At 40.6% G+C, this 12850-nt stretch overlaps 2 protein-coding genes across 2 annotated transcripts; both read left to right on the top strand.

Moving 5' to 3' along the window:
• Window positions 1-2097: 2097 nt before the first annotated feature.
• LOC134405347 (olfactory receptor 6F1-like) lies at window positions 2098-3072 on the top strand. Its single transcript, XM_063136593.1, has one exon. It carries the CDS (start codon window positions 2098-2100, stop codon window positions 3070-3072), a length of 975 nt encoding a protein of 324 aa, XP_062992663.1.
• Window positions 3073-9724: 6652 nt separating this feature from the next.
• On the top strand, window positions 9725-10663 carry LOC134405346 (olfactory receptor 6F1-like). The gene has a single exon (XM_063136592.1). The coding sequence runs from the start codon at window positions 9725-9727 to the stop codon at window positions 10661-10663; it is 939 nt and encodes a 312-aa protein (XP_062992662.1).
• The last annotated feature ends 2187 nt before the right edge of the window (window positions 10664-12850 follow it).

Below are 12850 nucleotides of genomic sequence, written 5' to 3'. Positions count from 1 at the left end.
AAGCAGAATTGTCAAAGTGAGTCTGTGGCCATGGCTAGACCAGGCCTATATCCCGGGATTGTCCTGGGATCATCCCTGTGCATCCAAATGACACACAGGGGATCCCGGGAGCAGGCAGGGACGACCCCTCCATTTGCCTGGGATAAGCCTTAGTGTTAAGGCCAGTGTTAGCTAAGTGGCCAGTGTTGCTTTGGTGAGAACAGGGTAACTGAACTCTGCACTAGTTTCAACAGATAAAGTGCAACCCTGTGCTACCTTCAACTGATGCAGTGATTTCTTCCTCAGATCACAGCTTTTGATGGAGAAATTGTGCATGAATGATGTAGTTTTGGCAGCATTCTAATGGAAAGATGATCAGAAAGTAAGGCCAGATCATCTTTCCAAGCAGGATGTAACACTTTGGAAGTGGTTTGAAAAAGACATATGGAATGTGTCATGTGCCCCAACAGTTGTCAAGTTGTCAAACCATTATAAAACAGTCATGTAGATCCTGCCTATGTCTGCCTATGCACCAGCAGGACCCACTGCTACTGCAGCAGGACTGGGGAGCTAGCATTTAAGAAGGAAAAAAGCTACCAGAAAAGAGCACAAATTCTTGTTTCTGGAATGGGGCAAGTCAACAGAACTTGCAGAAGGAAAATCTGCTGATCTGTCCTGATCTGGAAACAAACATGTCCACTTGTTTCTCGGGTTTCCTTTTCAGCTGCTAGCTTTTTGTGAGGTGAGTGGTGAATCCTGCAAAAACAAGCAGGAACACAGCAGCAGTCTTGGAAACTGCCAACACAGGTCTTCCCTTTGAATTCACTTTATATCCTTGTGTTGCCTTCTTTACTCACTTGAAAATAGCCTGCTATGAGCACATGTGTTTCTTTGCTTGCTTTTGCTTTCCATCTCCCTAGGTCTTGGGACAGTTTCTCTGTTTCTCTTCATCACACAACCTTGTTTTTGCCATTCAGAGCTGATCTCCATACTCTTCTGTAAAGCATATTTTTTTTCTAGAACCACCATTTCCCCCCCAATCACCCCTGGTCTGTGATCTGTCTCACCTTCAGTTGCTTCATCTACTGCCCAATTATGTTATCTATCTCATTTAGGCTGAACCATCTGGAAGGAGATCATATTATTCCTCTGTTATAAATTAAATTAAATAAAACCCAAACAAACTAAACACTTTAAACAGATCCTTCGAGCTTTATGGTGTAAAATGCACAAACATGCACACTAGCACATTAACATGAAGATTTGCAGATGTAACCACCCCCACAATGGGGGGGGGGATTTAAGGGAGAAAAAGAAATCCTCCGTAACTGCCAATGCAGACAAAGAATGAGAAATTATCAGGAGCCAAAGAATGCAAGGTGTTGTCAGGAAAGGGAGCTTGGAAAATAAGAGGGATAATGGAGTGCAATATCCTGAATGAAGGCACAATTAACTGGCTATCAGCACCACCCTTGAACAGAAACAGTCCGCACTGCAACATTTTGTTGTAGTTCCCACTATTAGTAGTAGTGGTTGTTGCATTTCCAAAAACATGCAATGGAGTTTTCCAGAACCCTCCTGTCCACTGTAGTCTTTGCACACACACCTGAAAAGCCCCTTTCAACTCACTTAATCAGTGAGTGTGTTACGGTGGCTGCAACGGTTCCTTCAACTTTCCGAAGTAGCATCCTCTGAAGTAACTGTCTATTGGCTAACAGGGGCTGCGGTGAAAAGGGGATGATGGGAAAGTCTTATTACAACAGTAGAAGTCCACTTACTCAATTCTGAATCCATGCCATAATTATAATTAGTCGTGCTGCTTGTGGTGACAGTGGAATTTGTGTTGTGTAATCAGTTTGAATACTGGAAGATATCAATTTGCCTTTGATGATGCAGAAGATGATAAAAATGTCAAGGAAGTCAGCTTGTGTAATAAATAAATGAAGAAAGACAGAGAGAAATGGCTTTACTCTGGGTTTATGACAAGACAAAGTGGGAAATTATTCTCATGATGGGAATCATTTCTTGATTCAAATAAGAATTAAAATGTTTAAATTTCATATTGAAATCCCCTTGGACTTAATTCATCATTTTTTTCCAGCAGGTGAGAGAGGTCAGATGCAGGAGTACAATCAAGGAGGACAAAATGGAACAGAAGTGATGGAATTCATCCTCCTTGGTTTCCCTGGGTCTCGACGTTTACAGATGCTCATCTTTATGCTCTTTCTTATCATGTACCTCCTCACACTTCTGGGGAATGTAGCCATCATCATTCTAGTAATCACAAACCACCACCTTCATACCCCCATGTACTTCCTTCTCTGCAATCTCTCTTTCCTGGAGCTTTGGTACACAACAGCATCTATCCCTAAGATCCTTGCTCTGTTCCTTGGGAGGAGCAGAAGCATCACGTTCATTGGCTGCATTATGCAGTTGTACTTTGTTTTTTCCTTTGGAACTACTGAACAGTTCCTGCTATCTGTCATGGCTTATGACCGATACTTGGCCATATGTTACCCTTTGCACTACAACATTATCATGGATCTCCATTTCTGTAGCACATTGGCATTTGGCTGTTGGTTGGGCGGATTCCTTATTGTTTCTATTCCAGCCTATCTGATCACAACATTGTCCTTCTGTGGGCCCAATGTGATTAATAACTTCTACTGTAGCATTGACTCCTGGATAGTCCTCTCCTGCACTGACACCTATGCCATTGAGATGACATCGTTTGTCATAGCCACTATTGTCATTGTGGGCTCCTGTGTGATAACCCTCCTTTCCTACATATACATCATCTCCACCATCCTGCGCATCCCTTCTGCCAAAGGACAACAAAAGGCCTTTTCCACCTGCTCCTCCCATCTTGCCCTGTTGATTATTTGGTATGGCTCCACCATTTTCCTATTTGTCAAGCCTTCTAAACAGATCTCTATTGAGATGAACAAAATAGTGAACACTCTCAGCCTCATTGTGGTTCCATTGCTGAATCCTTTCATCTACACACTAAGAAACAAAGAGGTGAAGGAGGCCTTGAGACATTCATTGCACTGGCATCGGAGCAAGCTATGTGTTATGTCAGTCACACAGTAAAAAAAGACATGCCATAAAAGACATCTTTTTAAAATAGCTGGCTCATTGCAAATAGCAAGAGTGGGAGAAGGGATTGTGTGGAAGGGGGTTACACATCTCTCTCCTGTGTGTGTGCATGAGGATTGAATAGAAAGGGCTAAAAGTTTTTTGAGCAGCACATGCAGAGCAGCTCCCATCCCATTGCTAAGCGCAGATTCTTTGCAGGTTTGGAAGTCTGCATGATCAGAAGTCTGCACCTTCAGAGGTCCGCCTCTTCCAACCCCACGTGCAAATCAATATTGTCCCTGTAAGAGTGTCTTTGCAGCTATGACTAGGCTTCCCAGCCATGTGATTTCCCTCCCATCTGGAAACACTCTAAAAGCAACAGTAACATTTTTCTCTTTTGAGCAGGGAGATTAAATGGAAATGGGATGCATCTGCTCACATCCATGGCAACCACCATCCCTTCCCCATTGCCCATCTGCTGAGGCTTTCCTGAAATACGGAGCCAAGCAGGGGTGGAGAAACTCCCAAATGTTCTTCGTCAGTTCTCTGTATGGGCTCATCTACACCAAGCAGGATATTCCACTATGAAAGTGGTATAAAAGCAGTATATAAAAGGCAGGAGCCACACTACAGCTTTATTTATTTATTTATTTATTTATTTATTTATTTATTTTGCGATATTGATATAGCAATCCCCATTCCGAATTTCAAAGTGGTGTACAAGGTAAAATATAATAAAAACAGAATAAAACAGATTAAAATAGATTTTTAAAAGAAGAAAATGAAAAGTGAACTGTGAACTGTAGCTAGTCAAATTAAGGAAAGGCTTCCTGGAATGATGAGATTTTCAGGAGGCACTGAAAGGAATACAAAGTTGGTGCCTGCCTGACCTCTAGAGGCAGGAATTTCATAGGAGGGGGACCACTATGCTGAAGGCTCTTCCCCTGGTGGACTCCAGTCGGACAATAGGTCTATATGGAACCACCAGGAGCATGCCCTCAGATGACTTCAGTGACCGGGCAGGTTGATAGGGGAGAAGGCACTCTCTCAGGTATCCTAGTCCCAAGTTGTTTAGGGCTTTGTACACTACTACAAGAACCTTAAACCTGGTTCTATAGCAAATAGGCAGCCAGTGCACTTCCCTCAGCAAAGGAGTTACATGCTGGAAAGGGGGCATCTCCAGTCAACAGCCAAGCTGCAGCATTCTGCACTAGCTCCAGCTTCTGGAGCAGATTTAAGGACAGCCCTACATAGAGCACATTGCAGTAATCAAATGTTGAGGTTACCAATGCCTGTACCACCATGGCCAAGCTACCTTACTGCTGTAGAGCATGATTATGAGTATGATTATGATTATTAAAGTGCACTGACAACTGTTGGGGCCTAAGACAGATACCATATACCACTAGTGTTATATCCTGCTTTGTGTAGGGTGACCATATTTTGGAAACCAAAAAGGAGGACAACATGGTCGGTCCTCAAGGGGGCGTGTCTAGCACCAAGGGGGCATGCCCACCTGAACATAGCCTTGGTCACATGTCTGATTTTACAGCACACATTTAAGACAAATCTGTTCTACAAAATAATTTTAAAACCTCAATTTTTTAAAAAAATCAATGGATGAATGGATCAAATTTGGTATGGCTTAAGCTCTTCCTAAAACCTATCATGGTGCAAAGTTTCATCTCTTTATCTTTAAAAATGACGATTTAAAAAATAATAATTTAAAAACCTCAATTATTAAAAAAATTCCTAAAAAATCAATGGATGAATGGATCTATTTCAAATTTGGTATGACTAAAGCCCTTCCTAAGAGCTACCAGCGTGCCAAGTTTCATGTCTTTATCTTTAAAAATGACGGAGTTATAAGCATTTTTGTTAATTCCCATTAGAGCTGCTCTTTGGCTGGGAAAGATTGGAAAAATCCGGATTTCCCCTCCCCCTCCCGGATTTGTCACCAAAAACCTGGACAAATCTGGGCAAGTCCGGTCATATGGTAACCCTAGCTTTGTGTAGATGTGTCATGGGCCCCAACAGTTGTCAGTGCACTTCAGTACCACTCTTAGGCCTTAGCTAGACCTACCTTTTATCCCACGATGGATAAGGAAAGATCCACAATGTGTTTATCACAAGATCCCTCCTCAGTCTACACATGAGCTGTGACGACCTCAGCAGAAGAGGCATCCTGTCCACTATTTTTATTTATTTATTTAAGAGAAAGGAGCACGTGAACACTTGTGCGCTAAAGGTAAGCATTTTTTAAAAAATAATTCAAATACCCACTCCCCACACACACACACTAGCCCCGATGGGCGCAGCACTCCTGATGAGCGCTGTACCCCAAGCTCAGCTCCCAGCTCTGCGCGTGGAATTGCGTGGAGCCAGGTCAACCCGCGGCAACAGGCCACACGTTCCGCGGTCTCAGGCTCTGCCCGGGACCGCAGAATAACCGGGGCCAAAGTGTAGGGCAAGATCCCGGGGCATGGGAGGGATCACCCCTCCCTGATCCTGGGATCCCCTGTGCATCATGTGGACACACAGGGACAATCCCGGGGTTCACCCTGGGATAAAGCCCCATCTAGCTAAGGCCTAAGGCAGTAGTGTAGATCCTGCAGTGCACTTCAATACCACTATAAAGCAGTGGTGTGGCTTCTGCCTTTTATATACCACTTTCATACCACTTTCATAGTGGAATATCCTGTTTGGTGTAGATGAGCCCAAGGTCTCATTTTATGAAAAGGACAGGAATAAAGAGGCCCTAGTTAACCCCAAGCTCTGGTGTCCATGTTGTTATTTTTGCTGTTTCTTCTCTACTCACAATGCAGTCTCTTAGAGTTGCATTAAGTGGAGAGATGTGGTCTTCTTTTCATGAAATGGATCAAAATTTTGTCCAGTTATGGAGCAAATAGTGTCATTGCATTAGGGGTTTTCATAAAATGGCCAGTTTTGATGTGGCCAATTCCACTGAAAAGTTAGAGCATATATACATTTCTGCTGAATCAATAGAGTACATTTTGAAATTGGTGACTGTGTTGCCTCTTATTGGATGGAGCCTAAACCATGTTTCTGAAGGAACAGTAAGTTTTTCAGCCAAAGCCACCCCATCAACCAACCACTACTCCCATTGATTTGCATTGTATAAAGTCTCTTTCCAGAGTGGCAAGGTCTGGTTCCAAGCACAATCCAAAGCACTGGTTCTTCACCTTTAGGCTGCAATCCTATACCAACTTATCTAGGAATCATTCCCATTGAACTCAATGGCACTTTCTTCTGAGCAGCCTTGCATAAGTGTTCTGTTAAAGCCTGGGATGTATATACAAGCAAACTTTGAGTTTGTTGAAGTTCTCAAAATTCTAGACTATGATTGTAGGGTTTTTTCCACATGAAAACCCATATTTGTGCATTTATTTTTAGAAATGCACTCATCATTTTGAAAACTACTCATTCCTTTCCCATTGTTTAAAGTGTGCTTGTGGCCAATTTCGACGTACACAGTAGGAAACCAAATGAATAATAAAATATGAAAGTATGATTCAAAAGTGATGCACCAATTTACTGTATGCAGTTTCAATCAAGTTCAAAGACTATTTTAGAAGAGTCCATTTTAGTAGTTGATTTATACCCTTGGAGATACATTATTGAAAACTGCATTTCTTCTTCAAATCCCCTGCCATTTTCTCATTGTTCTCTATTAGACACTCCATGTTGAGATTTGAGTTAGAAATCCAACTCCATGGAGAAAAAGGAATCTAGAAATACTTGTGTTTAGAAAAAAAATATCAAAATTGCTTAAAATGGTTACAGATATTTTTGCACAATTCCTTTTGAGATGAAATTCCAAGGGAGCTTTCGGTTGTGATAATATAAAGATTCTTTTACTCAACCATATGACATCACAACTGCATAGGAGGGCTTTTCTTGTTGCATATTAAATGGTGAGTAGAAACATTGAGAGATTTATTTATTTATTTATTTATTTATCAAGTCAATGTAAAATAATTAAAGACTGAGAGACTTCAATATTTGGTTAACTATAGAAATTCAGTGACATTGAAAAAGAGTGAAAATATTTGCATTCTGATCCAAATGGCTGATGCAGAACATATTTGTTAAGTGCTTCTATTTTCTGATTTCTTCCTGAGTATTATTATTATTATTATTATTATTATTATTATTATTATTATTATTATTATTATTATCTTAAAAGATTATGCCAATAGCAGTCCATCCAAAGATATAGCTCACTTAGTATAGCTTGATCTAGGTTTCCTGGACCAAAACTATTCAATTCAAAAGGTTTTAAAATATTTACATAAGTATAGTTAGTGAACAAACACATATATACATTTCCAATGTGTGTGTTTTTAAAACTGCTTTTACTGCTTTTAAATTATATATTGTTTTAACTTGGTTCATGGTTTAATTTGTTTTTAACTGTGCATATTTATTGTTTTATACTGTATGCTTTTATCTGTACACCGCTCTGAGATCTTAATGATATAGGGTGGGATATAAATATTATAAATAAATAAATAAATAAAATAAAAACTACAATATACTAGGTTCAGTATACACAGACACACACATGCATGCACACACATGCACACATGTATAGAACTTTAAGCATGGGCTTGTCTAGATGGGCGCTTTTCCCCATGATAGCTTTGGAGTGGCGGCAGGTGATCTAAATGACACAGCAGCCACTCGGAAGGGATCCAGGGGCAAAGCCCCAAAGCTCTGCTCTAAAAAAGCCAGGCAGTTGCCTGGATTTTTTAGCTTGGAGCCAGGCTCTGCGCCTCTGCAGAGACTTGCTAAGGGGAAAAAAACATTAAAAGCGGGCTTGAATATTCTGAGTGAGGGAGCACCCCATTTCTCCCCTTGTCCCCCCCCATTTAGCTGTAAATGCCTTCAGCGTGGTGGCCCCCCTCCTATGGAATTCCCTGCCTCTGGAGGTCAGGCAGGCGCCAACGTTGTATTCCTTTCGGCGCCTCCTGAAAATGTCATTATTCCAGAAAGCCTTTCCTTTCTAGCCGTGGTTTACTGTACATTTTGCATCTTTTAAAATCTATTTTAAAGTGTTTTATTCTGTTTTATATTTTATTTAATCTTGTACACAGCTCCAGAATTTTCAATAGGGAGTGGTATATAACTATTGTAAATAAATAAATAAATAAATAAATGTGATCATTCGCATCTACAGCTTAGAAAAAGAAAGGGGTGGAAAGAACCAAACAATGTAAAAATAAACCGTGGAAGAGAAGTCTTGGATGCTCCTAGGCACCCCAGAATTGCCACGTCTGTGTTTGGGACGAGGGCTCAACAGTGATGGTGGTGGTGCCTCCTGGAAAGCCCGCCGTGGTGCTCCTTCCACTGCAGACATATGGAAGGAGAGTCAAGATGGTGGTAAAACACCTCACACTGCCCCACACTGCAGACTCGACATCAGGAAGACGAAGGAAATTAAACTTTGATTGTGTTTAATGGAAATAGGGGAAAGGGTGCAGAGAAAGTCTGGATGTGTGCAATAGAACAAAAAGAAACTCAACACTCTTTAATTCATATTGTGGTCATTCCGGTCCAAAATCTTGCAGCCCCTCTCCTTTTCTTTTGGTCTTCCTATCTGTCATTTTTTTTTCCTATTCATCCAACTTTTGAAAACCATTAAATTAAAAAAAAAAGTGTTTCTATCCATTTGCCTTGATTTCATCTCCCTTCAGTCTTTGCACCTTACTTCCAGTGGAGGTTGGTGGCTCCAATTTTGGTGGGGCTGTGAATCCACATTGGTTTTCAATCAGAACCAGCCAGAAATCTAAAAGCACTGCCCAAGATACTGAAATATGCACCCAAAATATATTCAGCACCTCGTATGTCATCTTTAGAATTCTGGCTGGTTGTAACTGAAAGCCAGAATGGATTCACAGCCCCACTGAATTTGGACTCACCAGCCTCCATTACTTTTTCCTGTCCCAGCAATCCTGGTAAGGTTTATGCTCATAACAACTGTAGAGCAAAGCAGCGCTCACAAAGTCAGCCAGGGCCACCACACAGAAAATATCCATTCCTTAGACCATTGTGCTAGCTCCTGAGGGGAAGAAGTACATATTCTGGAATGAGACTGCAGTCCTATATACACTTACCTGGGAGTAAGCACAATTGAAATGCATGGCACATACATCAGAGTAGGCATGCAGATGATTGTACTGGTACTTGTGCTTTCTGGTCTTAGCTGTTCTTGATCTTCCATTCATTTTTCAAACCTTCTTTTCTCCATTTATTCGACCCATCTCATCTAGAATGAAGTCATCTGAAAGAAGATAAAACACGCTGGAGATTTTTAAAAAAACAAAACAAAACACTACTAAAATACAAAATATTGTTTTGTATAATGCTCATGACTTTATTTTGTCTTGGATTATGCAGATACTATATAAAAGTATGAAAGTCAGTTTGTGGAGATATTTTCTTTACCTGAGATTTTTAATAGGAGAAAGGGTGGTTTCTTTTTTGGAAAGACAATCCTATGCATGTTTACTCAGAAGTAATTCCCACTGTACTCAATGGGGCTTACTCCCATGTATGTCTGTATGACATTGGAGCCTTACTAATTTTAATGAAACCCTCTATGTGTTATTCAGCATTTTGTTTCAGCAGGTAACAAAGAAGACAGATGGGAGGGCACAACCAAGGAGAACAAAACAGAACAAGTGTCACAGAATTCATCCTTCTCGGTTTCTCTGGGTCTCCACGTTTTCAACTGTTCATCTTCATCCTCTTTTTTATCATGTACATCCTGACAGTTTTGGGAAATTTGTCCATCATCCTTCTCATAATAACAAATCGTCGCTTTCATACTCCCATGTACTTCTTCCTGTGCAATCTCTCTTTCCTGGAGATATGGTACACAACAGCCTCTATCCCAAAGATCCTTGCCATCTTTCTCGGGAGGAGTAAAAGTATCTCTTTCACAGGCTGCATGCTGCAGATGTACTTCATTTTTTCCTTTGGCTGCACAGAGCATTTCCTGATAGCTGTCATGGCTTATGACCGTTATTTGGCCATATGCTATCCCCTGCATTACAACACTATCATGGACATCAGCCTCTCTAGCAAGTTGGCATTTGGCTGTTGGGTGGGTGGGTTTCTTACTATTTGCATACCGGCATACCTGATCACAACCTTGTCCTTCTGTGGGCTCAATGTGATTGATAATTTCTATTGCAATCTTGATTCCTGGATAGTTCTTTCCTGCAGCGACACCCATTTCATTGAGATAACAGCTTTTTTCATAGCTATCGTTGTAATTGTGGGCTCCTGTGTGGTAACCTTTCTCTCCTACATGTATATTGTGGCTACAATCCTGCGCATCCCCTCAACCAAAGGTCGACAAAAGGCCTTTTCCACATGCTTCTCCCATTTTGTGGTTGTGATTATTTGGTATGGGTCCAACATCTTACTCTTTGTTAAGCCTTCCAGACAGATATCTTTAGAAAGGACCAAAATTGTAAGCATCTTCATCCTCATTGTGGTTCCATTGTTGAATCCTTTCATCTATACACTAAGAAATAAAGAGGTGAGGGAAGTACTGAGAAATGCATTACATAGGTGATGGACAAAACATAGAATAGATATGTGCTGTGAAGGATATATATGAATTTTAAAAAAAACATATGAAAAACTGCTAAACCTGGTTCCTAGAGTAAGGTGTATAAGCTTGCAAGTCATTCATTGCAGCATTTGTGAAAAACAGCAGCAACCATTACCACTCATACTAATGGTTAGAAGCTGAACACCCTTAAGAACGAAAGGCAAAGTTTTTAGTCTATGCTAAAATAATAAGAATGCCTCCCATTCCCATTCTAGAATTGCTATAGAGAATATAAACTTCTAGGATTTTGTGTTTCTCCCCCCCCCCCCGAAATAATTGCAATAAAAATAAGTGTCTTTGATTCACTTACATAGGCTGAATAAAAATGAGGGGTTTTCACCCTCTTTTAACTTCATTTTTTTTAAAAAAAGCTGTTCGTTGAATAGTACTTTTTTTTCTGGGGTGGGGGAGAGTAGTAACTCAAGGAGCCAACCATTTATGTATTAAATATTTTGCCCCTTCTCATAACACAAACACCATCCTCCCAGATTGACTTGTGCTGAGGTCAGATGTCAGTGATAGCAATTTATGAAATATAATATGGTAGCTGCCTATGGACAATCCCAGGATCTCATCAGTGCTAGGCCAGCTCTACCAGCTATCCTATGAATGACGGGCTAATACAGCATCACTGAAGCCAGCATCAACCTTGGCAATGAAAAGGAGGTGAAGGGATGGGGGGTATGGACGGGGGTAAGGAGTAATCCAATTATGAATGATCCAATGGCCGCTCAGCCCATCACAAGCAGTGTGAGTCAACTAGGTGGGTTCAATTACAGGGGCTTTTGTCATTTAGGTATCAATACCATAGGACTGCACCTCTAATCTCTGTTGGGTAATTTTGACATCTTAGAACTACATTCAAATTCTGACAGAACGCTATAGTACTAGATAGCTGTGGGCAACTTCAGGGCAACTTTACCTGCCACAAGACCACTCCCCCATGGGTCACACACCTGTGTTTGTAATTATTTATGTTAACTATTTATGTTAAAACTTTAGGATCACAGGCCCTATTGCACTCAATGGGACTTCTGGGTAGACATGTATAACATTGTACTGTTCAACTTGCTCAATTTCTATCACAATGAAGATTAATCATGAACAGCAATAAAAATACTAATGGCCCTGTAAGAACCTTCATTTAAGGCTACAATCCTTTATTCATTTATGTGGGAGTAAGCTTTATTGAAATCAATGGGATCTATTTCTTAGTTTTCTTTGTGCAGTTTTCTTTGGACTCAGCATTGCACTCCCTGACTAGGATTTCTGTTCTGTGCAGAGTGAGGCAGTGTAAATTCAGGAGATATTTGGATAAAAGGGGGGGAGAGAGCCTTATCTAGCATTATGATACTAAACAAAAAGTTGAAATAAGCTAAGAGGTGCTGGTGAGAAGTGATTGCAACAAGCCTTTAGTCAATTTCATTCCATGGCCTTTTTTTTCCCCAGGGTAGTAGTGTTTTATACTCTTTCTGAATGCTAGGTTGCTATTTTGTGGTGCTAGACTTTCCCCCACTTTTCAACTGCTTCATTTTCTTCAGTGGTAGTGGTGTGCTGATTTCAGATACATTGAATGTCGGACTTGTTCTTTATTTCAGTGATTTTAACATTAAGATATTACATAAAACAGGTTTGTCTTATTTGTGAGCTGCAGAATCAGACATGTGACCAAGGCCATGTTGGAATGGGCACAACCCGTTGGGGGCTGGCCATGTTGGGGTGTCCTCCTTTTTGGTTTCCAAAATACGGTCATTCTACCATAATTATGATTATTAGATAGTAGTGATAGTTGTGGTGGTAGTAGAATTTCTGTAGTGCAATTAATTTAACCTTTTAATTTCATGCCAAAACCTCTTTGAGCTTAATTCAGCATTTTGTTTCAGCAGGTGACAAAGGACAGATGGAAGTGTACAATCAAGGAGGACAAAATGGAACAGAAGTGATGACATTCATTCTCTTTGGGTTCCCTGGGTCTAGACATTTACAGATGTTCATCTCTATGCTCTTTCTTATCATGTACCTCCTCACACTCACCATCATTCTTGTAATCACAAACCACCACCTTCATAGCCCCATGTACTTCCTTCTTTGCAATCTTTCTTTCCTGGAGATGTGGTACACAGCACCATCAATCCCTAAGACCTTGCT

The sequence above is a fragment of the Elgaria multicarinata genome, chromosome 11 (assembly GCF_023053635.1).
Source record: "Elgaria multicarinata webbii isolate HBS135686 ecotype San Diego chromosome 11, rElgMul1.1.pri, whole genome shotgun sequence".
NCBI lineage: Eukaryota > Metazoa > Chordata > Lepidosauria > Squamata > Anguidae > Elgaria > Elgaria multicarinata.
Note: the sequence above shows the minus strand (reverse complement) of the source record. Positions and strands in the feature narration are given on the sequence as shown.

Bases quoted from the DNA above. Each gene is read 5' to 3' on its own strand.
- LOC134405347 (XM_063136593.1), top strand. From the start codon at position 2,098: ATGCAGGAGTACAATCAAGGAGGACAAAATGGAACAGAAGTGATGGAA.
- LOC134405346 (XM_063136592.1), top strand. From the start codon at position 9,725: ATGGGAGGGCACAACCAAGGAGAACAAAACAGAACAAGTGTCACAGAA.